Here is a 27,832-nt window from a genome sequence, read left to right on the forward strand (position 1 = left end):
TATTTCAAAATATAAAAAATTACCCCTTTGCAATCCGAGCAACCATGCCCCTTTTCTAAGAAAGCGGTGTTGGAAAGACTCGACATGGGGAGTCCTATAGAATGGAAACCCTATTGGAGAAGCATATTCTAGATAGGGTCGAACTAGTGAGCAGTAAAGAGCTTTGATGGTATTCATATTTTTGTCCGTTGTTATTCTATTTTATAAAACCAAAAATATGGAGAATTGTTCACAATATTATCATTAATTTGTTCACGATAGGGGAGTTTACTATCTAAAGTAATACCAAAATCTTTTATAGACGAAACTATTGAAACGGAAATATTTTTTAGTTTGTAGTTGAATTGTGTAGGTTTTTTTCGTCGCGTGAAAGACATTATTTTACATTTGTCAATGTTAAGTTGAAGGCAATTGATGTCACACCATTCATTAAAACAATTAATATCCTCTTGAAAAAGAAGACAATCATTATAATTTTCTTAGTTTAGCTGTACGTTTTTCAATAAATTAATCGCTGATAAACGTTTTCACGAGTATTTTACAAATTTAATTTTAATTTTAATTTTATTTTTATTAATTTATCAAATATTTTTGTGTACCGTATATTATATTATTTTCACATATATACTTACTGTTAACTAACTTTCATTATTTGTTTTTAAGATTAATTTGTTAATAACATTTTTTTTATACGTATATATGTGTATATATGTGTGTATATATATATTTAGAATTCTTAACAAGTTATTTACAATTTGTTTTTTAATTTTAACATTGTTCTTATATTCATATTTTTAATCTTTTTTTTTTATGCAAAGTTTCGCTTTTTATTTTGCATTGCAGTTTGCTTTTTATTGTTTCTACATGTATATAAAATCTTTTTTTATTTCTTTTAATGTGTTGTGTATTTATAAAATTATTACTTTCTTTGTTTGTAGTTACCTGTATATTTATTTTTATACTTATAAGTATATGAAAATGTATTTATTTTTTTGTTTGAATTCTTTACAAGTTACTTACAATTTGCTTTTTAATTCAATTACTTTTATTATATCCATATAAAATTATTTTTTTCTTTTTACTATGTAAAGTTTCACTTTTTATTTTGCATGGCAGTATGCTTCTTATTGTTTCTAAATGTATTGTTTATCTTTTAAATTTTTACGCACTATGTTTGTACTTAACTGTATATTTTTTGTAAATGCCCCTTGGGCGTATTGTAAAATTAAATAAATAAAATAAATAAATAAATTTATTTAACTTCTTGTGGATAATAATATATATTTGTACATTAGCTGGCGCTTATTGCTTAACGGCAATTTTTTTTAAACCAACCAATATAATAAGTTACATCAGGGATGGAGAATACCTTAGAAAGGGAATATGGAAGTCTCGGCATTAACAGGGCTTATGACCTGTCATTGGCTGGTTTAAGTGGCCACTTTACACACTGTGTAACATTCACCATGTTTAAACATCCATATTTCTTCATTTCTTCCATTTGTTGATTTTAGTGAAGTTAAAGAGCTGAAACCTTCATTGTTGTGAACAGACTTCATTCATCTGACTGAATAATTTCACATACTAGGCAACGCCTGAAAACATTTTTCAAATTTTTAAACTTCTTCCACTTAAACCAGCCAATGACAAGTCATAAGCCCTATAAATGTCTAGACTTCCATATTCCCTTTCTAAGGTACTCTCCATCCCTAATGACTCCCGAGGGGGTGAAATCCAGTCTTTTGTCTACAAACATTTGGACAAACTCAAATATTGTGTTTTTTTTTACCAGTCTAAAATTTAAAACGTTTTTGAGAGAAAATATAATGATAAAACAAAATGGATACAAAATGAGAAGTATGAATATTTTTTTTTTATTTAATCAAAATCTTTTCTATTCTACGGTGGGAAAAGGAAATAAAGGAAGAGGAATGGAGGAGAGATTAACGAAGAGGAAGGAGATGTTTCTTCAGAAGTGATTTAAATAGAAATACTGTAGAAACATCATTAGTTGAGGATGGGAGATTTGAGCCGCGTGAGACAGTTGAGCCGCATGGACACTTTACGAGTGAAATGTTAAAATGATTGAAACAGTACATTTATAAAAATAAAACAGAATTAAATATATACGTTTATATAAATGCCTCTGTTTATCTTATTGATTTTTAAGAAAAAGTTACTTTGAAAAATAAAGTTGAGAATAACGTTCATTGAACAGTGTTTATCGTAAATCATAATTAAACCGTATCACTTGAACAAATTTACTAACTTCAGTGAAGAAATTCAGTGTTTTTTTTATAATTTATTAATAGACTTTCAAACCGAGTCAAAAATTGTTTGAAATTATTTTAATGTATCGTATTATTAGCGCAGTGTTTTTTTCAATTTTGTGGTTTTAAAATTACTCCGCGTGTGACGTCACAAGTTCTCTACGGCGAGTTCTGCTGATTAGTGGATTGGCTTTGCATAAACCAAAAACCGATCACAACACTCTTTCATTGTTGTTTGGGAAGAACTAGCGACCTCCTTTAAATTAGTTGGTTTTAACTACAGTGTATTTTTTTCATACATTTTCAAGAAACTTCGCAGGACAACTTTATTCTCCGATTTTTACCGCACGTAAAAAAACACTTTTAAAATCAAATTTCTCGAAGCACTGAACTTCCTCATTGCCGAAATATAGCTAACAATTAAGCATATTATTGTTCGTACAAAGGCGTAAATAATTACAAGAGCCAATCCATGCCACGTCAATTTATCTTCTAGCAATAAATTGAAAGGAAATCGATATTTTCCCTAGTTCTTGTTGCTGTGTTAGTTTTTGCCGGTAGTCGGTAGGCCAATATCCACTTGAGTGGAGCGAAGTACCTACAGAAATCTCAACTCTAACTCAAGCGGCAAACTTTTGAGTTAAACTTACTTTGTCAGTATAGCGTTCCCTTGAGAATTGGGGCGTGTTAACCCGTGTAATTACAGTTATGTTGACACTAAGCAGGCTTTGAAACTTCATAATAATAAGTTTACGCGACTTGATGATAAAAATAAATCTCAACTTATTTGTATGAAAGCATTTTGTTAGAAGTCAACTGCGCGACGCGTCACGTGTGGCGTCGACGTGGCACGGTATTTGACGTTACGTTCTTTGAGTAGGGTAGAGCGGGCTTATTTGAACAAGCAGAAAAATTAGGTACTCATATGCCCTAATTCGTATACGTGAAATTAAGTAGAAGTAACTTTCAAAGCATTTTTGACTATATATTTAATTAATGATTTCATTCGGTATTTTTAATTTTATTTATTAATAACAAATTAAAATACAAATACAATTACAAAAAATACAATTTTTTACATTAATCAAATACATATATTTGCACAAACGTTTCCCATTACGTAAAAGAAATAAACAATTCTTGTGTACATAATGGGGAGTGATGTTTTACAATAGATTATTTTATTTTAATCAATAATATTTTTAGAAGAACATAAATAAATTACAAAAAAGATATTAACGATGTTTTCAATCAGTGTTACATAAAGAAGAATTATAGATGTAATTTTTACTTCTTTCTTAAATATATTGTATTCCAGACTGTATTTTTTATTATCTTTGTTCATTTCATTAAAGAAAAATATTCCTCTGTAAGTATATAGATGTTGTGCAGTTGTTGTTTTTAATTTAGGAATTAAGATATTACCACCTGTTCTAGGTCGCGTACTTACGTTTTGAGAGCTGGAAATACCAATTTTTGTTTTATCTTTATGTATTTGAAGCATTAAGGTATTTTTCTGTTTATTCTTATGGTTTAATCCCACGTTGAATGTATTCATCATGCCGATTTCATACACTGCGTTTTCACTAAATTTTTCTTCGCACATTGATTGCGACTATTTTGTACTTCTCTTAGTAACCATGTTCATTTTCTTAATCGTTCAGCAGGGGCAAATCGTGTATATAAGCAATTATGCGCAGCTTCCCTTTATATTAAAACATCCATTATAATGTTTAGCGGTAACTTTATTTACAAAAAAAAACAAAACAAATAATAACGATTTCTTATAAATCTTGCAAATTTCTTTAAATATAAATAAAAATATTAATAAAGTGCGCCCAGCGCCAGCAGTGAGCCAAAGAACTAGCCGATTACTCCAGCTTATTTCTTCAAACAAATAAGTGTACTATATTTTGAACATATTAAACCCAGTAGCGAGATTTTTCTCCCAGAGTAAACTTTCAGATTACACAAACTCTTCGAAGATTCTCAATTTGGAAAACAGTATTTCAAACATTATTTCTTAAGGACTATTTTTCTTTGAGATGATACTTTTGACATACGACTCGCAACACATGTAGCGCTCGACTCGGCCGTTTTTGGCATTATTCATTTCTAGAACAAATCGGCTAGTTGACATTTCAACTGTAATGCGAATACCTAGTACCGACTGAATTCATTGTTCTATTTTTTAAAAAAACTTTTATTAAAGTTATGGGTTAATTTAATTTATTATAAAGCTACACAATATAATATATTAAAAAGCTACGTCGTTTGAGTTGATTTTATAGATGAGAGTTGTTGTATTACACAGAACCACAGAAAAAATATATGTTTATCTATTTGTACAAACCACTTAAATTTAGAGTTATCCTTCGACCGGTTTCGAGGTGACTGCCTCATCATCAGGAATTAAACCAACTTATAATTACTCGCGTTGCTATTTAAATTATAAATCATTGTATGAAATAGACACAAAATGAAAGAAAGAAAGAGAAAGAAGATAAAATGAATTATAAAGGGAATATTTTTAAAAGAGGACTCGAAGTTAAATTTTATCTAATTACACCTTTTATCAAAAATACAATTTTACGTTCACTTTGCCCAGCTAACAAAGGTACATACCCGTTCCAAGCTAGGCAATTACATTCCAATATATGATAACAGTTAAATTAATCGAGAGCAAAGACTAATACAATATTAACTTACTCGTATACACATTTTGATACATATACATACACACCCGCACATATATACACATATATATATATATATGATAATTTAATTGATTATTTATTATTTAAAGTTTCGGTCGAAGTATTGAAGAAACCGGTCGAAGTAAAACTCTAAATTAAAGTGGTTTATACAAATTTATAAACATATGAGTGTAAAATGTCATACCACAAAGTTAAAAATGTTTTTTAAAACAATAATAAATTAATATTTAATTATAATTCACAAAATTCACATTTTTTTAAAAATATTTCAGTGGCGTACCGCAGTGTGGAGATCCTCCTCTCAGACCGAACCCTCCCACACAAGATTCTAGTAGTCACCTTAACGATAATGGTAAGTACATCTTCTTCAATTATTGATTAGGGCTAAATATTATTTTACAAGAATCGTGATCAAAAAATAATAAATAAAAAACATAACTAAAACAACTATTGTTAAGTTCACAAACACTTACGTTGAAAAAATACTTCTATATTTCAACGACTATTTTAAATTCTGAATATAAATTATGGACGAGAAGGTTTGATGTGAGTTTTTCTTTGGAAATTTCAGACAAAGGTTTCCAAAGAAACTTGAATTATTCAGAAGTGCAAAAAAATCTATCCGTCATTTTCTTAATGCGCTGTCAAAGTTTTAGTAGTATATTTAATCATTTCGAAATCGTTTATTTTAATTAATATTAAACAAAGCTATTAAATAAAATTAAAAATTGTAGGGATGTTTAATTTGTCTCAAATTTTAGAATAAAAAATATATAGATTTTCGAGTAGCTCAAACACCCTTACTGTATAAGTGTTTGCTAACAAGTTGTCAGTCGTTAGGACTGCATTGATAAAGATCCGATATATCTCAATTCTCCTTCTGGTGGAATAAGACCGAGTTAAGGTGATTGCTTTTTCACCCCCCGGGACCCAACCTACTTGAGAAGTTACTGTACTCCAATACTTTATCAGGCCTAAGATTACAATAATAAGGTTAGAGACTAACCGATGTTTGTTGATACAGTCAAGTCTTATTTTGACGTACGGAATTAAAACAATTCTTTAATTATTTTGTTGTTTTTGTCTGTTACAATGGTGCTACCTATATTAATTATAAAAATGTTTTGAATTTAACAAGAAAAATCAACGTACCTTTATATCGACAAACATCGATAAATCTCTTATCTTCTGATTTTAATACAGGTTCAGGTACGTGTTCCATTAGGGTTATTAAATTGTCGATGTTTTGTCGAGCACAAGCACGTTCTGTTATGCACTTTCAGATAAATATTTTAGATTGAAAATGAATTAAAATGTGATAAAATGAACTTCTAAACTCTAAGCTACACCAAATAATAAAACCCAATTAAATAAAGTATTTTAACGTATCTAAGAATTGGAACTTTCTATTCATTCACTATTTTATTTCTGTATATTTGCAATTAATCTAGCTGGATGTATATAGAATAACAACACAATCTCGATGTTTGTAGTTTTGGATTAATTAATAAATTATTGTGAACAAAATTTTTTTTTTTGATTTTCACCAATTTCTTATGTTGCTGTTTTTCTTACATGTTTTCGAACAAACCAATTATTTTCCAAAAAAAATCATGTTATAATTTTTTTGATAAAACATTGTATCGACGGTAAAAGGGTTAAATGACTGATGCGCCATTAAGTGAATTTTGTAGAAAAGCCAATTAAAGATTTTTTTAAATCAATTCCAAAACGACGTCAGATAAGTACCAAAAAATGGTTATCATGTAAATCTATTAAATTTGTTAAAACAACTCAATTTTTGTGATCCAAATCTGTTGATTTCATGAACGAAAAGTGGTACAAATATTTAACTCAATTTCGGATATGGTGGCGCATATGTCACTAAGCCTTTTTACAAAGATAAAAAAAACGCATTCTAATTTTATATTTATATATTATACCTACACGTACTAAGTTGTGTGAGCACTTAAATTCAAAATAACCCCACATTCTCCTTCGTTCGTGAATATTATTTTCCGCCCTTATTTTGTAATTAAATTAAACTTATCAAAACGTCTTTTCTTACTTCTGAACAAACTGAAAAATGCCTTGTTAATAAACAAATAGACGTGTAATTAATGGTTGCGACTTGCAAAAACAGTATCTTAGATTTTTAACAACAATAACTATGCTACCAAATAGAGAGCTCTTCAAACGTGGGTACATTTATCTTTAAAAATAATCAGATATGACTTTTTTATATGTTTCTACTATTCCTCAGATAAGCCATTGATTTATTTTTTTAGTTGGTATTTACATTTACATTTAGGAATTTACATTTATTAACATTTTTTTTTGCACCACAACAGGCCAGGAGGCCTAATTACAGTGGTAAATTACATCACAGAGCACCCAGGATTGAGAAAAATCACATTTTTAATTTTTGTGTTCTCACCAGGAATCGAACCCGGAACCTTCCGTGCGTGAGTCAAGCGTCTTGACCACTACACCACGGAGGCCGCCAATAATTCAATTTTAAGAGAAAATAGGAATGTCTTTTTTTAAATTAAAACTATGACAGCTGATTTTGAGCTTTTGTGAAAAATTACCAGTAGGCCGCCCGCGTTGCGAAAGTTTATATGATATTTTTTATTTTATTTTATGACACTTAAAATAATAAATAATAATAAAAATGCTACTTTACCGATACTAACACATTACGTGGTAATCACTACTACTTTTGAAAAATATTTCAATGGTAGTTGCTTATTTTTTGCCTTGCAACAGGTATATTATTTCTAACTGCTCTAACTATTGCGCGAGGATCTGGAGGTAAAGTAAACAAGACGAAACGCGTCACAACATACCCTTTGCACATTTTATAAAAAATAAAGTAGAATTACAATCCAATAAACTTGTTTTATTTTGGATACATTATCAAATTAAATATGGAATTCTACCAACTGTCTGCTTACACAATAAATATGTCATACCATATTTATTTGCTATAAACTTATTAATAATTATAAAAGGAATGGCCCACGCTCATACGCTGAAATCTTTGTGGGCATTTTTTCCAATTTATGTTATAGCTTAATTTTAAGATGTATTTTTTAAAGTGTATTTTTGTTGTTAAAATTCTATGTTAATATATGTTTGGAAAAATAAACTTAATAAAAGTAAAAATAAATTAATCACGACTTGCTTATTTGTGAAGGAAGATACAAATTTGTGTTTTTAGAGCGTAACTTAATAATGCTGATCTTGAAGATACCTAGTAGTAATTTATTGCCCCGCGATACACACGAGTACGCTTTTTCAAGTAGATAGCGGGAAAAACAGTATTATTTTTTTCCTATTTTAGGTATGTAGACAATTTGCTTTATCGGGCACAAAGAGTTCGAACATACAAGAATATAAGGAAAAAAAGAAATATCGTTTTTTTATGAACACCTTTTTGTCTAATAACGAAAGTTTCGGAAACAATTATAACTTCAAATCTTTAAAAAAAATGCATAGAAATCCCCATTTGACCTAAATAACACTTTTGATAGAACATGTTCAACTTACTTTTAGTTGTTCTCAAAATTTTACCCTGACGGTAATTCTATAAAGAAATTTAGAGGCATGTTTACAATAAAATACACTAGTCGCAGGGTGCTAAAACTGTTTGAAATCACTTTTATACTCTGATTATTAACGTTAATGCAAATATATGTTAAAAATATAAATTTAAAAAAATGTATTTAGTAATTATATTGTATATCTATATACTTTTAATCTGAATAAACCAAACTAAAAATGTAACAGACTGTCTACATTGGGCAGTGTACGGTTAAGGAATTTTTAAATTTTTCAATATTATTTTTTTCTACAACAAATTTCAAAGCAAAATTTAAGTATTATTAATTTGGGCCTGTTTGTAAATATGCATTTTAATTGATTTATTTTTATAAGTGATTTGATGAGAACTCCATACACTGTATAAATAACATATTTTATTACTGAACTTACAAATCGAATTTATCTTTATAAATAGTTTTACATACTTTTTTTTTTAGTAATTTTTAAATTAAATACCGAAGTCAAAATGAAAATGTGTTCAAGTTCAAATAAATTTTAATGTTTTAATAAACATCGAGATTATTTTCTTTTTTTTGTTCGATTTGATGATATAATTAAATAAATTTTGCACAAACATCTGCTTCAAATATTTCTTTATGTTTCTAATCATACATTAATTAAGAAAATGCTAGTTATTTATCTCCTGACAACAACATGTAGACTGTAACTAATTAGTTCACCAGAATTATATAAATCAACTCATCTTATATCGAATTGGTGCCAACTTTTGTAGTGAGAAATTTTTTTAAAGTTTCATATTATTACAGTGGGTATTTTAAATTTTTTTATATATTGGGTTTCTGAAGATTAAAAAAGACCAAGTAGTAAATAAAAAACACAATTTTTCTAATAACAAACATTTGGATATACTCAAAACATTGTTAGTTAAACTAACTGATATAAGAAGTACAAAAATTGAAAAATTATTTTCAGGCGTTGCCTCGTAGGTAAAATGGTTCAGCCAAATGAATTTCACCCACATAATAAAGGTTTTAGATCTTTTATTTCACAACTCACAATCAACAAATGGAAGAGTTGAGGAAATGTGGATGTTTAAGCAAAGGCCGAATGTTGAATGTTACACAGGGTGTAAAGTGGCCACTTAAACCAGCCAATGATAGTTCATAAGCCCTGTAAATGCCTATACTTCCTAATTCCCTTCTCAAAAATGTTTTCCCTTTCTGTTGCAACAAATTTAAATAAAATATCCTAGTGTGGTTAGTAATAGAAACGAAATTTGTACATTTATTTAGTTTACCGACATTAACATGTGTTATTCGAACGCACTATAAATAATATACTATCGTATAAAAAAAAAAATTAAAAAAATAAATAAGAAAAAAAAATCTCTTTATCCCTTTCTAAAATTAATACCTCGTACGAGCCCGACATCAAAATTTTGTTTTCGGTGCTAAATAAAAAAAAACATGATAATTTTCCTACCCGCACCTGGTGGTGCATAGGGCACTTTGTTGGTACTCCAATATCAGTGTACCTGCATCAGTTTACTTTCTTGGAAAGTAAGGTGATCGGTCTTACTCTTTAGGTGCCAGTCAAGGAGTAAATAATTGCAGTGTAAAGTCACCGTTGAAACAATTTTTTATTGTTGAATTTTTTTACAATGTACATAAGAGGTAACACAGAGTATTCAAAACAAATAATTACATTGCAATGAAATACATATTACCAATAACAATTGTAAACAAAAATCCCATAAAGCCATGGCATGGCCATTTCACGTTCATACTGCCGGGAATTCGAGGGCTCTTGGCTCGTGGATTTAGGAATACGTTATTATGTTTTTGTGACAAGTTTATTTGTGCAAATAAATAAAATAAATTGAACCCTCTATCTGCACTCAAATTCCTCGTTCGGGATTTTTACCTAAGAGCAGCTATCCACTCTAAAACACACGTCCAGGGTTCTAGTTATATTTCATACACATCTATATTCTTCATCCGCCTGGATACGGAATAAGGAAGTTCAGTGGTTTTAAAAAATAATATATTTGTTAATAGACTTTTAAACAAAGGTATTTTTTTTTCAGTTTTTACATATCGTATTATCAGCGCCATGGTTTTTTCAAAGTTTTGTATCTGTGAAATAAATCCGCGTGTGACGTCAGAGGTTCTCTTCCGCTTATTCTCGATCAATTTTACCAATTGGTACATTGACGGCAAGTGAATCGGAAATCTTTCATAGCTCTCCTACCATTGGTTGATTGATATGAACTAGTGACGTCGTTCATAGTAGTCAGTTTTTATTTAAATGGTTTTTGTTTTTTTTTTTCGTACATTTATTAGGAAACTGCCGTACAATTGAATGCTCCATCTTTTATCGCGCGCAATAAAATATTTATGTATCCAATATTCCGTAGGGCTGAAGTCTCCATTCTTCTCTTCAATTGACATTAATATGTGTTTGAACCAACTCTCAATACCAAATTTATATCTACATACATATTTATATCCGTCCCACTTCCTATTTCGCACAGCTCTACGCAACAATGGTAACTCGTGTGGTACCTATCAAAAAGACTTTAAACGCAGTACTAAACTAACATCAGACAAGTAAAGTGCTCTTAACAAATTATCGACAGCCGAACTGAAGCAGCGTCACACGACCGCCAGCTTCTCCAGCACGGTTCCATCACCACGTCGCATCTCAACACAACAGCTGGTTAGTGGAGTTGCGCATCCTTTCTCTTCGAAAATAGTGAAATATCACATACTACGAATACCAATAAAAATATATAAAACGGATTAAAAATAATTCATTGTATTTTCAGAATCAATATGAATATTGAGGAGATATTGAAATGTTTTCATACATAAATGTAAAAAAGAAATTAAGTAAAAATACGTTCGTAGAAAAACGTGGCGTGATTGGCCTTGGTTGTTGTGACGTCAAGATTCATGAAATTGTTCTACACAAATTTCAATTGCCACGAACAAATAAACATAAATCGTGACGTATTAAGGGCGTGGCCAATGGAATCACGGTTTTTTCAGGAATTCAAAATGACAAATTTAAAAGTATTTTTTATGCTGCTGATATTTAGCAAAAATAATTTTTATCGGACAGTAAATAATTTTAAATGTTTAAAAAAATATGATATTTCCTTATTCTGTCCAGTCGCTAAATTTTTCTCCTCCTGGACGAGATGTTGCTCCACACCTTGTCTACTCCTCAACAATATGTATAATTTTAATATGAACAATATAATGTGTTATTTAAAGGAGTGCCCATGCGTCACTTGCATTCGTTAATACACCACACTGGTAAAACATAATAACGCTCTTGAAGAATAATGGGGTATTTTATGTCTTTATTAAACGGTTGCTTTCTGATTTATTCGATATGTGAAATACCAGCTTATCAAAAGGTTTCGGAATAAGTATTTCATGTAGATTAATAAATCTGCGTGATCGGTATGCAATGTTAGTCTCGCAGATCTAACTGCATGTGAGGTGGTAGCTTTATAAGCTGGTGTCACGCGATTCCGCCATTTTAAAGTGCACCTGAAATGAAATCTACTCAAGTTGGCTTGGGAGGGCTGTCCACTAGCGGTGATAAAAAAACTTGTTCAGCATTTGCATACATATACGGAAAATGCTGTCAAGCACCTGGAATGGTGCTCACAACAAGGCCTCGTAGTAAATTGTACTTTTTCAACCCCTTAAGTAAGTTCTCTGGAGAACAGGTTCTCAACTTTTACTTGCCCACGGCTTACAATTTGTTTGGTTGAAAAAAATTCACCATCAGAGGAATAGTGACACTAAATTATTTATTTTCTCTGTTTGTACAAAAAAAAAGTATTAAAGTCAAGTCGGCCTTTACACGAACCAAAGGTTTTAACTGAATATCTAAAACGGAATTCCAAACTGCGGGCAAAACTGCGCACCGAATTGTCATGTTGGATTGCGGTTTGAACGGTTGCGTTATGCTTAATTACGAAAAAATTCACTAGAACTTGATGCGGCGCGTTCCTAACTGTGTGTGTAAAGCCATTTTGAGAGATTTGACTGCAGTTTGGAATGGCGCGTGGACTAGAGGTCGTAAAAAAAATGTAACTGCTGTTTTAAAACAGTACCCTTTCCGAAACACTTCAAACAGTTTCACAAAAATAAATTAAATCGTTTAAAATAACAAAAACTAAATCATCAAGCGCAGAAGTAAATACAAAAATACGTTTCGCTTAGCGCAAACAATTCAACACCCCGCCGCACTCCGTACCGCGCTTCGCCATAACTTTGTTTTAAAACGTTATAGAAAATTAGTATTTTTTTGTTTCTTCATTATCGAAAATTTGAACAACGGAAAAAAAATTCATATATTTTTTTATTCATAACATACTATTGAATGCGATTAGGGAAATGGGATACAAAATAAATATTTTATATATTTAAATTGAGATTGTGGGTTGGAAACGCCAACTGCACTTAACTGTTATTTTTTTAACGTCTTTACGAAACAGCTTAATTTGTGAAACGGTAACTGTTATTGCTATTTTTATAAAAAACCGAAATTCCAACCTCTAGCGTGGACTGTCCAAAGTTTTAAAAAAATGTGCAGTTCTGGACTGCAGGCTGCGGTGCGCCGCGGCGTTCCGCCTTGCTTTACACGTACAGTTCTGCGCGTAGTTCGGACTGGCGCGTCATGTTTCCACGGTCCGGAATATACGTGTAATGGGCGCTATTGGAGATGTAAAAAAGTGTATCGCGCAGAGTTTGAGGAGGTTGTTCCTGGCTTGCAGACTCTGTTTCTTAAAGTATGGAAAGTTCGTGAACTCGAGCAATCGTCGCTAGCACCGCAATGCGCTATCCTGAAAAAATCGCTCTTGAAATCCTCCATGTATGCATATTTGTCTATTATGTAGATTTTCGAAAGAAATTGTAATTTACAAAGTAGATTGCTTACATTTTTTTAATCAGATTTTTGCAATGAAGTAATCTAAAGGCTATTCAAATCTAAGAACTTCATAAAATTTTAATAGATTGACAATGTTGTAAAGTTTGCCGACGTTGCATTGTTTAATGGATGTGAAATTTTTGATGATAACGAAATATCTAAGCAATTATCTGTAATTGGAAGGTTTGATTTGTTACCTTACAATGTATATATTTCACCGTTTTGCCAGAGTTTGAGCATCTGTATTTCTTCATGTTTTCCGTCTGTTGATTTTTGCGAAGTAGAGAGAAGAAAAAGAGCTGAGTATATATGTGGAAGAGATTGTTGGTATTGAATTAACCTTCTCAACAAGTTCTCCTGTACAGTGATTTGAACATTCTGCAGCGTTGCAGCGTCCATTTCGTGCACTGGTATTGATCATTCAGCCTGTCAAATAAAATAAATTAATACTTATAAGAGATGCCGTTTGAGAAACTGTTTTCCGGACTCGAGTGCTGTGGCGTCAAGAAGTGTAGCATTATCTACTCACAGAACTCTCGCGAACAAGTAACGCTCCATATTTTCTTTTCTGTGGAAATCTACAGAACTCAGCACTGCTAATTACATTTTATATTCATAAAGCACGTGAAATAAAACTTTTATTGAATAAGCGAACACGTAATTTTAATTTTCGAACTATAAGGACAAAAATACTGACTATCATCATCATCAGTGGCGCTATAGCCCGTTGTGGGCCCTGGCCTCCTCCAAATTCGTCTCCATTCATTCCTGCACCCTGTGGCTCTTCTCCAGTTTGTCCAGTCAACCGCTCTAATGTCCCTTTCCACATTATCTAGCCATCTTAATTTTGGCCTGCCTCTACTTCGTCTGCCTTCCGAGTTGTTATCATTCATTCCGTGCACATGGCCCAATTATTGTAATCTTCTTATTTTTATGAATTGGGCAATGTTAGGTTCGCCATACAGTGCCTCCAATTCATGATTAAACCGTCTCCTCTACACTCCGGTTTGATAGACAGCACTAAATATCTTACATAATATTTTTCTTTCAAATACTAATACCATATTTTCATCTCTTTTGGTCATAACCCAGCATTCGGCATCATATACAATGACCGGTCTTAGGAGAGTTTTGTAAATAATGGTCTTAGTTTTTCTAGTGAGCAATTTGGATCCCAGATTTTTAAACCAGCCATAATAACATATGGTGGCTGCCGGTAGCCGTGCCTTTATCTCGGTACTATAATTGTTATCATCAGTCATTTCAGCACCTAAATATTTAAAGGAGTTGACATTGTCTATGTGGTGTAACCCAACGTTAATTGCCTGCTCGTACATAGTTTATTTGCAACTTTCTTGCTAACAAATATTTAGGGTAAGATGTATTTATTTTTAGACCCATGTCACTTGTCATCTTTTGATCCCAGGGGAACTTTTCACAATATTTCATTTAAGAATATTTATTTTTATTGATATACAAGAAATTATGGTCTCAAGTTAGTATAATTGGTAACAGTGATTTATTTGTAATGATGTAATAACTTATATTTACATATAAGTTATTCATTTTAAAAAACTTGGTATACTTTCACTTATTAGTTTGACCAATTAGCGCTTTCACCCTCTAATGGGCATCATCAGACTGGTGAATATTAAACAGTGTAGGAATAATTTATATAAAACTAAATATTATCTTAAGTGTAGGTACATTTAAAAAATGTACCTACACTTATTAGTTTTAATATAAATTACACTATTTCATTTATAAAAATTATTCTTTTACTGTATAATATTCACCAGTCTGAAGATGCCCATTAGAGAGTGAAAGCGCTAATTGGTCATATAAATTAGTGGAAGTGTACCAAGTATTTTAATTAATAAATTACATGTAAACATAAGTTATTAAATCATTACAATGGAATTCCATCAAGAATTGTCAATTAATAATTTAAATCAAATTATAATTTATTTATTGGCAACAGCGCAATGTACATTGGCAAATAATATTAAATATGTGCATGTATTAAAATAACTGATCTTTAAAAAAAAAAGTTTAAAATATATTCCCCAGTTTAGTGTTTCACAGTAAGAAATTCGTATGCTTCCGCTTTCCATTGTCGGCCTCGTGGTGTAATGGTCAGCGCGTTTGCTTACCCATGAGGTCTCGGGTTCGATTCCCGACATTGTTGGTATGAAATATTTTTTTTAAAATGTGTATTTACACTAGAATATTTCACAGTCCTTAGACTGGTACCTGAAGCGTAAGATTGATCATCTTACATTTAAGTCACAAAAAATATCAAGATACGTTGCGATTGGTGTACCAATGCAGTGCCCTATGCACAGTTTACAATCTAAAAACTTTCTTAATTTGTTACAATTTCTTAATTTGTTTCTTAAAATTAAGGCACTAAAAGTTTTTAAATTATGTCTGTCGTTTATGAATGACTATCTGATAATGAAAAAGCATTGTTATTTAATTTATATACATATATTTTTTTTTTGTATTTGTAGTTTTTTGTATTAAATATCTAAAAAAAAAGATTTTTTTTTATGTTGAAAGCATTAACTTTGTGGTCAAACATTTGAATTAATGTTAGTAAATAAAAGTATTTTACCACTTACCGACTTTTTATGTCTACCGGTTCTGAGACGTACTCGTCTCTTCGTCAGGACACTCACTACAAAAACATGCAAATACTTAAATACATTTTCACATTTACCATCACCGAAGTATACGTAGTATTTACGAAAAAATATATAAATTACATGGAGAGTTAAAAAGGATGCAAACAACACCATGCCTGAACATACACTTAGAAGTAAAATGAATTGTCTCATTCTCCAAAACCAATATTGAATCAACTGCTCCACAAGTGTATAGCTTATGTTGGGTTTTTGTTATTTTCATTGTGCGTTTTGTAATATAAATAATATAGATGGACATATATACCTAGTTTTTAAAACAGTCTTAATGTTTTGTTAATTATCTCTGTTTATTAAGTTAGTCTTCTTTATTTATTCTCAATTGTAAAAACATTTCAAAAAAGTAAAATGTTGAGTGTCCTCGGCACGGGTAACCCCACTGAGGTCACATAATTTTTATTCTTGTTTATAGTTTGTAAGAGTAAAATACGAATAAATATAAAAATAAATCAATAATAACATGTAATTATTTATCAAAAACTTGGGCATTCACTAAAGTTGAAAACAATAGTTATATTGCACAAAGTGCAGGTAATAATGTCAAATGAAATAAGGGGTAGTTACCTGGAATTTCCTTACACGTGTCTACCAGGTAGTTCAATTGCAAAACCCGTAAAGCTTTAAACTTTAGTTGAAACCCAACTAGTTTGTAAGGATTTAACAAGTTTCTCCTTTAAGTTCTGTGTAGTATCTTCCAATAGTATAACGTTTCTCTGCTTCTCCTCTTTAAGTGCACAGGATTAATTAGAAGCTTACAGACATACTGTTCTCATTTATTGCATTTTATGCTGTTACGTATTGGTTTCATGGGCAAATAATTTAATATATCAAATGAAATAAATACAAACTAACCAGCGAGCCGTTTCTCTGTAGGGATGGGCAGAGATGATAGACCACATCACTCTGTCTTTGCATACCTTCCTCTACATTCATACAACCTCCTATGCACGCACGCCGACTTTTGAAGTATTTGTTGAATTTGGTTGTGCATGGAAGAGGATGCATGGATTAAATATTTGCTCGGTGAAATATGACAGAAAAATTTCTGGCTGAACACCAGAAACTTTTCTGCGCATTTGTCGATCTGCAAAATGCATTTGATAGAGTGGACAGAGAGAAATTGTGAAAGGTTTTATCGAATAGAGAGGACAGAGAGAAATTGTGGAAGGTTTTTTCGGAGTATGGAGTGAATGGTAACCTAACAAGGGCTATTGCGTCACTGTACAAGGATAGCACGGCATGTGTGAAAGTGAATAGGTCATTCACATCCTGGTTTAAAATTCCTAAAGGAGTCAAACAGGGATGTGTAATGTTTGTTCAACATATACATGGATAACCGTATGAAAGAACTAAAAAAATTAAGAATGCTAGCAAAAATGAGTGGTATAACTGTTAACTGATGATACCGTGCTTTTGCTAGTAACAAAGAAGACCTGCAATTTTTGGTAACAAAAGTCTACGATGTATGCAAAAAAAGCAATTTGCTTATAAATGTTGATAAATCGAAAGTCATGGGTTTTGAAAGGGATGAAAATATAACTAAATGTGAGATCAATGTGAACAGAGATATTCTGAATCAGGAAGAAGAATGTGTGTATCTGGGAAGTATCTTTACAAGAGATGGAAAGACTGAGAAAGATATTGAAAGGAGCTGAGTGCCGGAAACAGGATGAATGGTGCACTGAAATCTACTTTGACAACAAATGTTTATCGCCCGAGGCTAAACTAGCAGTTAACAATGAAGTTCTTGTGCCAACTCTAATGTATGGGAGCGAAGTATAAAATTGAAGAAATAATCATGAAAGTAGGTTAAATGCTGTCGAAATACGATCCCTCGGGCGAATGCGTGGTAAAACGATACATGATAGGTACTCAAATATCGAGATCCGTGAACTGTGTTAGGCTGAGACATGCATTATCGACAGAATCAAGAAAGGGGTGCTGCGTTGGTTTGGACATGTAGAGCGAACGGACAGCGAAAGAACGGCTAAAAGGATCTACGATGCAAATGTTGATGGATGCAGAATTCGGAAAAGACCGAGAAGACATGAGACGATCAAGTCTATCAAACACTTGAAGATGGACATGTCAGGAGTAGGAATAATCGGTGTGCGTGCATGAGAAAATGTATGAATGTAGAGAAAGCGAGGTCTGTTTGAAAAGACAGAGTGATATGGCGTCATATCCTTTCTGGCTACTTCTACGGGGAAACGGCATGATGATTTGTTGTTGTTGTTGTTTGTCATGCTAAGGCTAAGTGTCCACCTGAGATGAAATCATGAGAATAAGTCTCGAGATATGTCCAAGGGTGTTGTCCATTTATTTATTTATTTATTTATTAACGGACATTGTCCATGTATACAATTTATAAGGTTTAAATATTACAATAAAAGAATAGTTTAAAACATTTAAAGAAAAAAGAAAGAAGCATTGACAAACATAAGGGACATCGAGACAAGATCTGGACTATTTATGTAGTGCTCGTTTAAATCGTTGTAAACTTAAACCAAAAAAGTCCAGATCCTGTCTTGAGTTAACAATACGACAAAGGCGGGTCATTGGAGAATTTAGGCCATAGTTTGTTCTATGCTGATCGATGAACAGTACTTCATTGTTTCTCAATCTACGAGTCGGGATATTGAATTTTACTTGTCCCAGTAATGATGGAACATCGATTATACCATTTAGTATGCCGAACATATATATGGAGTCAATATTAGTTCTACGTTTTTGTAGACTAGAAATATTTAACATTGACTCTATTTCAGCATAAGAATAATTATCTCTCTCTAGTCCAAGCATCCACGCTATTTTTCGAAGCAAGCGATGTTGGACTGATTCAATGTGATTAATGCGATTGACATATAATGGAGACCAGACCACTGAGGCATATTCAAGAAGAGGGCGAACAGTTGAGCAATACAGAGTTTTGATTGTACGGACATTAGTAAAATCAGAGGATATTCTGTTAATGAAGCCAAGTAATTTCAGTGATTTATTTACTGTATTATCTATATGCTCGTTGTATGTCAGTTTATAGTCCAAAACAACTCCTAAATCTCTGATGGACTTGACTACATCAATTTTGGAGTTTTCTAATAGGTACTCGAAGGAAATTGGTTGTTTTGTTCTATAAAATGACATTATTTTGCATTTTTTAATATTTAGTTCTAATTTATTGACTTTACACCATCGGTTGAAAGAGTTAATGTCTGATTGAAGAAGAAAGCAGTCTTGTAAAGTTTGAATTATTTTGAGAATTTTGTTGTCGTCTGCGAAGAGCCAAAAACGAGAGTAAGAGAATGATTTAGCAACATCATTAATAAACAAATTGAAAAGCAGGGGTGCCAAATGAGCACCCTGAGGTACACCCGATGTAACATCAATACTGGTTGATAAATAGTTATTTATCCGAACATTTTGTGTCCTACTAGTTAGATACGATTTAATAAATGATAGTAATGGATCTCTTATTCCCAAGGCATGTAATTTATACATGAGAATTTTATGATCTACTTTGTCAAATGCCTTAGAAAAATCTGTATAAAGAACATCAATCTGCTGACCATTTTCGAGTGCTTTGACGATTTGAGATCACTTGCGGTGTCGGGATAGGTATGGGAGACTTGACACTAACTAGGGAGTCAACACGTAGTCTGCTGTGTGACTTGATCGCACCTATATGTGTTTTTAATTTTCAAAATGGATTCGCGTCAGGCCCTACCTTTTTTAATCGCGTATAAGATTGTACAAAAACGAAAATAAAAAAAAGAAGTATTTGGTGAAGAAATGGGTGAATCGTCAAATTGACTTTGGAGACGGTTCAATTTTCGTAAATAAGTTGCTGTTGAAGGATGCAGAGTAGTTTAAAAATTTTACTCGGATTGTTTTTAGATTGCGTAAAACATCAGATTGTCAAGCAAGATACAAAATGTACAACTAGTGACTTTCCATATAAATTCCTTTTGCTCATAAAGATTTATTAATTTTTGAAAATTTTCTTCACCTGTTTATTGTCGTCCGCTCATTTTATCAAATTAATTCAATCAAATTTAACACAAAAAATGCAATGCGCTGTTTGAGAGTGCTCTCAGCTCTTCTGACATTGGCGGAATACTGGAGACTAGATCTCGAGTGCAGGAATGAACATGTCCACTCGCGACACGTGTTGTCTCGGCGACCAGTAACGACTTGTCTCCGAGAGCGCTCTCAGTAGCTCAATCACAAATAACTATCGACGTGCTAATAAGCGACGTGATAACCATTTCTCACCGTGGTTGTTTATCGTATTCGCGATCACAATGGAACATCCGTGAACACTTTATATTTTTCGCTACTTATAAACCTTCTGCGCAATCATATATTTGAATTTCACCGGTGTAAATATAGAAAATATTCGAAAACTACTATTTTTATTTATTTATTTATTATTTTGTTTTTTATTGCATTAAGCCGGCGGTTGGCAATCTAAATGTCAGGTAAAGCAGTCGCAACAGTTATTGCATTTTAATTTTCACTTTTTTGTATTAGATACTCCTTACTATTTTGCAAATGCAAGATATTGTATTATTTTTATGGTAAACGCCGATTTTTCGTCAACGAACTGTATTTATTTACGGGGAAAACAAAAAACAAACCAACACGAGCGTTGACTTAGAGATTACACACGCGTTGACTTATGACTGCGATAACTTAAGCGTGCTCATTAGTGTTCATTGTGATCGCTCAAATGCTTAGCATGTTTTTAAGCACGTCGATACTTATTTGTGATTGAGCTATAGGCCCAAATGCATTTGTGAGTGTGGTCTCGAGACTGCTCTAGATACTATTTTGTCTCAAGTGGACACTTACCTTAAAAATAATGCACGAATCTCGCCATTAGTAATAAATACGTTCAATGATAATGCAAAACACGATTTGTTCCTTTGCTTTAAATGTTAAATATTAGCAGTTCTCATATAAAAATAATCTAACAGGGGAATATCGATAAAATTTCATAATATCAGTTTATTCAAGTTGCGCATTGTGTCGAATTGTAAGCTTATACGCTTATACCCATCTAAAATGAGAGTAATTTATCTAAAATGGTATACTGATTTAAATGAAGCTGACTTTTTCAAATGACCGACATTTACGAAAATATAAGCTACATGATATATTATTCTAATATTAATCAAACTAATTAATTAACAGAAAATCACAAGCTTAAAATAAAGCGACAGTTGTTTTGGTTTAAAATGCGCAAGTATTAGACAATTATAAAATGAACGTAGTTATGCAGAAAGCAGCCCGCCATAGAAAAGTGAAACTGAGATAATAGTGCTTTTATGAAAAGATTCAAAAATCGAATTTACACAGCAGTTGGAATGTTTTTGACTTTGACAAATAATAAACAATGACAATGTTTGAGTATGTCCAAATGCTTGCAGACTGACTGGATTTTCTCTCTAGGGAGATATTCATGTTTAAATTTATTTCAACAGAGAGAGAAAACATTTTTGAGAAGGAAATGTGGAAGTCTCAGATGGAGGAGTTGAGGAAATGTGGATATTCAAACATGGGCAAAATGGTGAATGTTACACAGTGTGTAAAGTGGCCACTTAAACCAGCCAATGACAGGTCGTAAGCCCTGTAAATGCCTAGACTTCCATATTCCATTCTCAAAAATGTTTTCCCTCTCTGTTGAAATAAATTTAAACAAATAATTCATTCATGAGTTTTTAACTATATGACAAACAAGAATCTTATTATGTATTTGACCAGTTTAATTGATTTTTAAAGTACCGAAGAGTTTTTTAGTGTTGTGGGTGTTTTTTGCAAATTGAGGAATGCCGTTTTTGTGATCAACACTTTTTTGGGGTGATTATTATAGTTGTCCAGTTATGTTCAATTTGTTACCAAACAATCTGAGAAATGGCACTACCAAAAGTGACAAGGGCAAAATAATAGACTGGCTATTTGATCAGGAGTTTATATAATAAAAAAATAGAATATTTGTAGATATAGATATACATAAAATAGAATTTATAACTAAGTAACATTCTCATGGATGTTTATGTGTGTATATGTATGTTCATATGTATGTATGTATGTATGTATGTATGTATGTATGTATGTGTTTATATGTGTATATATGTATGTGTGGATATGTATGTGTGCATGTACGGGTATAAATATGTATGGATATGGATGAGGATGATATATAGATATAGACTTACATATAGATATATATATATATGGATATGTTAATAAAGAATGTTTTTAATAAAATGCTTTGTGCCTATTAAATATGTACACACTTCTGTTTAAAATTTTGGTACTCCGGTTCTGTATTTATTTATTTTTTATCTTAAAATTGCGTTATCATTCACTTATTTTTTTCTTTTTTTTTTCTTCTTCTAAATATTTTTTTTGAAAGCATAAATTACATGTACTTTTTTTCGCTCCCTATATCTAAGTTAGTAGTAATTATTATTTTAAAACCATGTAGGACTATAATATGATCAATTGTAAAGGATCTTTACCGACAAGTCATATTCATTGGCTTGGTGAATCCTGTAAAAAAAAAAAAAAAATAAAAATGTTTTAAAATAACTAAAATGTAATATTGTATGTCAATAATAAATGAATAAAAAAATAAAAAATACATTTTATATGAAAGCGGTCTGGCTGTTTTTAGCAGAACATAGAATCGTCTTTACTGCACCTGGTAACACCAATATCTAATTTTTTCAAAATTGTAGACTGGCTGCTTTCTGCATAACTACGTTCAAATGTTATAAGAAGTAACAGCTGCAACAAGAATTTCGAAAACTAAGTTTAGTTTATTATTAATTATCAATTCATAAAATTTTATTAAAGCCATAAACAAAATGGTAGACGTCATAATGATTATTTTTTTCGGCCTCGTAGTGTAATGGGCAACGCGTTAACCTACCATGCAAGAAGTCTCGAGTTTGTTTTCCGGCATGGTGGATAAAAAATATATATTTAAAAGGGTGTTTTAACACTAGAATATTTCATCGTCCCTGGACTGTTACTTGAAGCGTTAAACTGATTATCTTACAAAAATATTTTCATTTTGTCCTATTTTTTGTAGACAAGGACTGGATTCAACTCCCCGGGGAGTTGTTAATATTAACATATTACAACAGAGATGAAGAAAATTTAGGAGAAGGTAATATAGAAGTCTAGGCACCTACCGGGCTTATGACCTGACTCAAAATTCTGCTGATAAATCCCTCTGATCCACGATAAAGTATAGAAATTGAAAAAAATAATTTTAAGGCGTTGCCTAGTATGAAGGTGAAATAATTCAATGCGATGAATCTTACCCGCATTAATTAAGGTTTCAGCTCTTTAACTTCACAAAGATCAACGGATAAAATAATTGAAGAAAAATAGTTGTTCAAATATGGGCAGAATGGTGAATGTTACACAGTGTGTAAAGTGACCACTTAAACCATAATATGTCATAAGCCCCGTAGATGCCTAGATTTCCATATTACCTTCTCTAAATTTTTTTTATTGAATTTAATGAATTCGAATGATTGAATTTAATGAATTCGTTTGAAAATACCCTAACAAGGCGAAACAATTGTCACGAAATGTTTGTTTTTCTATTTTTTACTACTACTACTACTACCATCACGCCATTTCTCCGTAGGGGTAGGCAGAGATAATGGACCACCACACACGTCTATCCTTGCATACATTCCTAGCTTCTTCAACATTCATACATCTTGTCATACATGCCCTTGGTTCTTTCTGATTTTGACATGACCAGACTTAAGATTTTATTTTATCTGATCATGCCACGTCTTCCTTGGCCGTCCTCGACTCACGTAACCGTTATACTTTTTATATTTGTAAAAACAAAATAAAGTGTTCAGGAGACTCAAATCAGTGTTTGATTTGTTATATTATAATGTTATTAAGTGTTACAAAGTAGTATTCTGGACATCAAACATATTTTTGATAATTTATTTAAAGATTTATTTAAAAGTTTGGCCCGACAATGCCAGAACTCGTGATTAAATACGCAAAAGATAAAATATGCGTGAGGATATCATAGCTTCTATTGTAGACTCTAGATTCTATATGTCTTCGTTACAGCTTTGTGCGAGTAGGGTTCCTTTAGCGATAAGTCCAAATGCATAAACCATTTGGAGTCGAAAGGCGATAAGTCACGAGGCGGATGCATTGGAATGCATTTACATGAATACGTTAGGTACATAGCCACGTGAATAAGGTTCAACCGATAAGATGCCGTAGGTTGGTTGGCCGGAAAGCCTTAGTTCTGACGTACTGCCTCAATTTACAATACCGGCTAGGGGCGAGCTTGGAATTATAAAAGCGTGGAAACTTTAATCACTAGAGCGTTTTCAGAAACCATTTCATACTTCACCATTTTAATGACCCCGTTATATATAGATATGTACAAAGGGACACATAAAAAAAACTATTTGAGCCAATAATTTCAATAATCTTTACATTATTTTTGATCACAAAGTTTCGAATTAAAAAATTGCGTTTTTTGTTAAATAAAATAATTTATATAGCAACATACCCGTCAAAACAGCTGTTCCAATACATGAAGGTGCTGTATATGAGACAATTGTACATAAAAGAAGCACATACACACTTCTGGTCGAACAATCAGGAGAGGTCTCAGCAAAATGTCCGTACGAGGTTTTCCCGGAGCATGAGTTATGTCATACCCAAAACCCGTTCGACTTTTGCTTAGAGACATCTCTCATCTATCGCACCGAGAATGTTCAATATTTCGGAAGAACGTATAAGCCTCTCAAGGACAAAAATTATTTTCAAGAAAGGAGTTAAGGACAGGATTTTTCTTAGTGGGAGGGATTTGAGTAGGAAACTCCTTGATGTTTTTCCGAATGCTTGAGTTTACTGTTTACCATACTGATGTCCATATATATGTTTTTATAAATATTTTTCATGTTTTTAATCCTTTATTTGTGGTGATATACTCATGTGTCTGTGTCATATAATTGCTCGTCCCATCTCAACACAGGACTTTTAGTCCCATGGAGTTGGGACTGATTGTCTCAAATAATGTACAATAAACTTATATATGTAAATAAATAAATCAATAAGTAAATATGTTGCAACAGAGAGGGAAAACATTTTTGAGAGGGAAATATGGAAAATAAATAGAAAAAAAGTTTTCACTCTGTTGAAACAAATTTATATCTGAATAACTTCCTATCTAAATAACTTCCTAGGAAGGAAATCCAACCTGTCTGCAAGCATTTGGACTTGCTTAAAAAAATGTTGAATTAACTAACTGGTATAAAAAAAACATCACAAATAGAAAAGTGTTTTCAGGCGCTGCCTAGCAGGTAAATTGGTTCAGCTGGATGAATTTCACCCACATGATAAAGGTTTCAGCTCCTGCACTTTACAAAAGTCAATAGATGGAGGAGTCGAAAAGCACTTTTTGTCAGAAACGCAAGTTATTCAACTTAAAAAAATACTTACTTGACTTTTCACGGTGCAATTAATAATTTTAATTATTTACGTAAAATACGGCTTTGACGCGTCAGTACGTTTGCCTACTAAACAAGAGATCTAAGGTTCGATTCCCGACATGGTTGTTGTGAAATATTTATTTAAAAGAGTGATTTCACACCAGAATATTTCATTGTCCCTAGACTGGTACCTGAAGCGTAAGACTGATTACCTTATCTTGATATAGCAAAAAAATGATCAAGATACGCTGCGCTTGCTTTACCAATGCAGTGTGCTATGCACCATTAGGTGCGGAAAGGGAATGATACTGATGGTGGTGTAAAAGTGAAATTTTCTAACAAGTCAGGAAATAGTAAAAATATGATTGTATGTATTTAAATAAATTAAAAAACAATTTCAGAATATCGGAAATGTGCTGAAATTTAAAAAATAAAATAAATCACTCTAAAAGTTCTTGGATAGACAGAAATTTATCATGGAAAGAGGTACCGGAATAAAATAATGAGACTTTAAAAGAAAAGAGAAAGGAATTTCAAAATGATTTTTTTTATAAACCTTAAAAATTTATATTCTTAAAAGTCACACTAACTCTAAAAATTTATTTATTTATATTATTAGGTAAACATACACTATGTACACAAATATTCACAATTTCTTTGTATATTGGTGTAAGGCACTCATGCACATACCAAACAAATTGTTTACACTAAATACAATCATTTTAATTATGTTCAATATAATAAATGTAAAAGATTAGAATTCAAAAATATGTATATAATAATAAAGTTAATTAAATATCTGCCTCTCTCAATATTTTTATAATTTTTGACCTAAATTTATTTACATTGTCATAAAAAATATCAGCCTCGGTGAATCTATTGTTATGTTGGCCACATATTCCCGGTATTGTAGATCGTTTCAAATAGTTTGTTGACGCATTATCTGTGTAAAACAGGAAGTTTTGTCTTGTCTTCTATGTGTCATCTAGACAGATAGCACACGCAATGGAAGTCTTTTAGAAGATAAGGAGAATCAATTTTATTATTTATTGATTTTAACCAAGTTTTGCATCAACACTTATTTCCTTTCGGTAATTTTTGATTGAACTCGTATGTCGTTTTACCTTACCTTGGTGTTTTTACCTAAAACCTACCGCCAAACACAATGTTGACAAAACAACATCCAAACTTTGCAAAACTTCGTTACAAATTTATTTCTGTGCCTAAGCGCGTTTTATTTAAGGCTGACGCGGGAGTTATTTGTGCCTGGGGTCGGAGACAAACCCCCGTTGAAAGGGAGCGTGTGTGGGGTTTCATTGGACCCATTGTTAGGGTATAAATCGCCCGGAAACGGCTCGGAAGACAGGGTACAGGGAGTAACTTGGCTGCCAAGGGTGACACTGAGAGGAAAATAAAATGGGTACGTCTCAATGGGACAAAGCAATAAGGTTATATTATTTTCTTGCATCTGTTCACTTTACATAGGAACAGTTCACTTGAGGCTGATTCATCTAATTGGGAGATATAAAAATCAACGTCTAATTTAAATTATTCTTACTTCGTTCGAAAACTAATGTTTGTTTTGATTTTCTTACGTTTATTTTCATTCGTTAGACTTAACTATATTTTAATTTGACTACATATCTCATTTACATTTTTATAAGTATCAATTCTTTTACGATTTGAGCTACTTTATTTTTTTTTCATCTATGCTTTTTATACAATATTTTGAGTGTGTCAAAATTTTTGTAGACAAGAACTGGATTCAACTCCCTTGAGAGCGGTTAATATTAACATACTACAACAGAGATGAAGAACATTTTAGAGAAAGTAACAACTGAATTATTTCACCTACATACTAGGCAACGCCTAAAAATTATATTTTTTTTATGGACCAGGTGGATTTATCATAGATGAATCTCACCCGCATAAATAGAGGTTTTAGCTCTTTAACTTCACAAACATCAACAGATGAAAGGATTGAAGGAATATGGATGTTCAAACATGGGCAGTGTGGTGAATGTTACACAGTGTGTAAAGTGGCCACTTAAACCAGCCAATGACAGGTCATAAGCCCTGTAGATGCCGAGACTTCTATGTTACCTTCTCTAACATGTTCTTCATGTCTG

General features: G+C 31.9%; 1 protein-coding gene across 1 annotated transcript in view; it reads left to right on the plus strand.

Annotated features, from left to right (window-relative positions):
- LOC148278939 (potassium voltage-gated channel subfamily KQT member 5-like) overlaps window positions 1–27,832 on the plus strand; it is a 142,134-nt gene that overhangs the window by 77,410 nt on the left and 36,892 nt on the right. The window contains exon 9 of the mRNA XM_088230678.1: window positions 5,260–5,339. Within this exon, the coding sequence (XP_088086804.1) occupies window positions 5,260–5,339 (80 nt within the window). The remainder of the gene's footprint in view (window positions 1–5,259; window positions 5,340–27,832) is intronic.

The sequence above is a fragment of the Micrasema longulum genome, unplaced genomic scaffold (assembly GCF_059751315.1).
Source record: "Micrasema longulum isolate JH-2025_06_02 unplaced genomic scaffold, ASM5975131v1 h1tg000806l, whole genome shotgun sequence".
In the NCBI taxonomy this organism is placed as follows: domain Eukaryota; kingdom Metazoa; phylum Arthropoda; class Insecta; order Trichoptera; family Brachycentridae; genus Micrasema; species Micrasema longulum.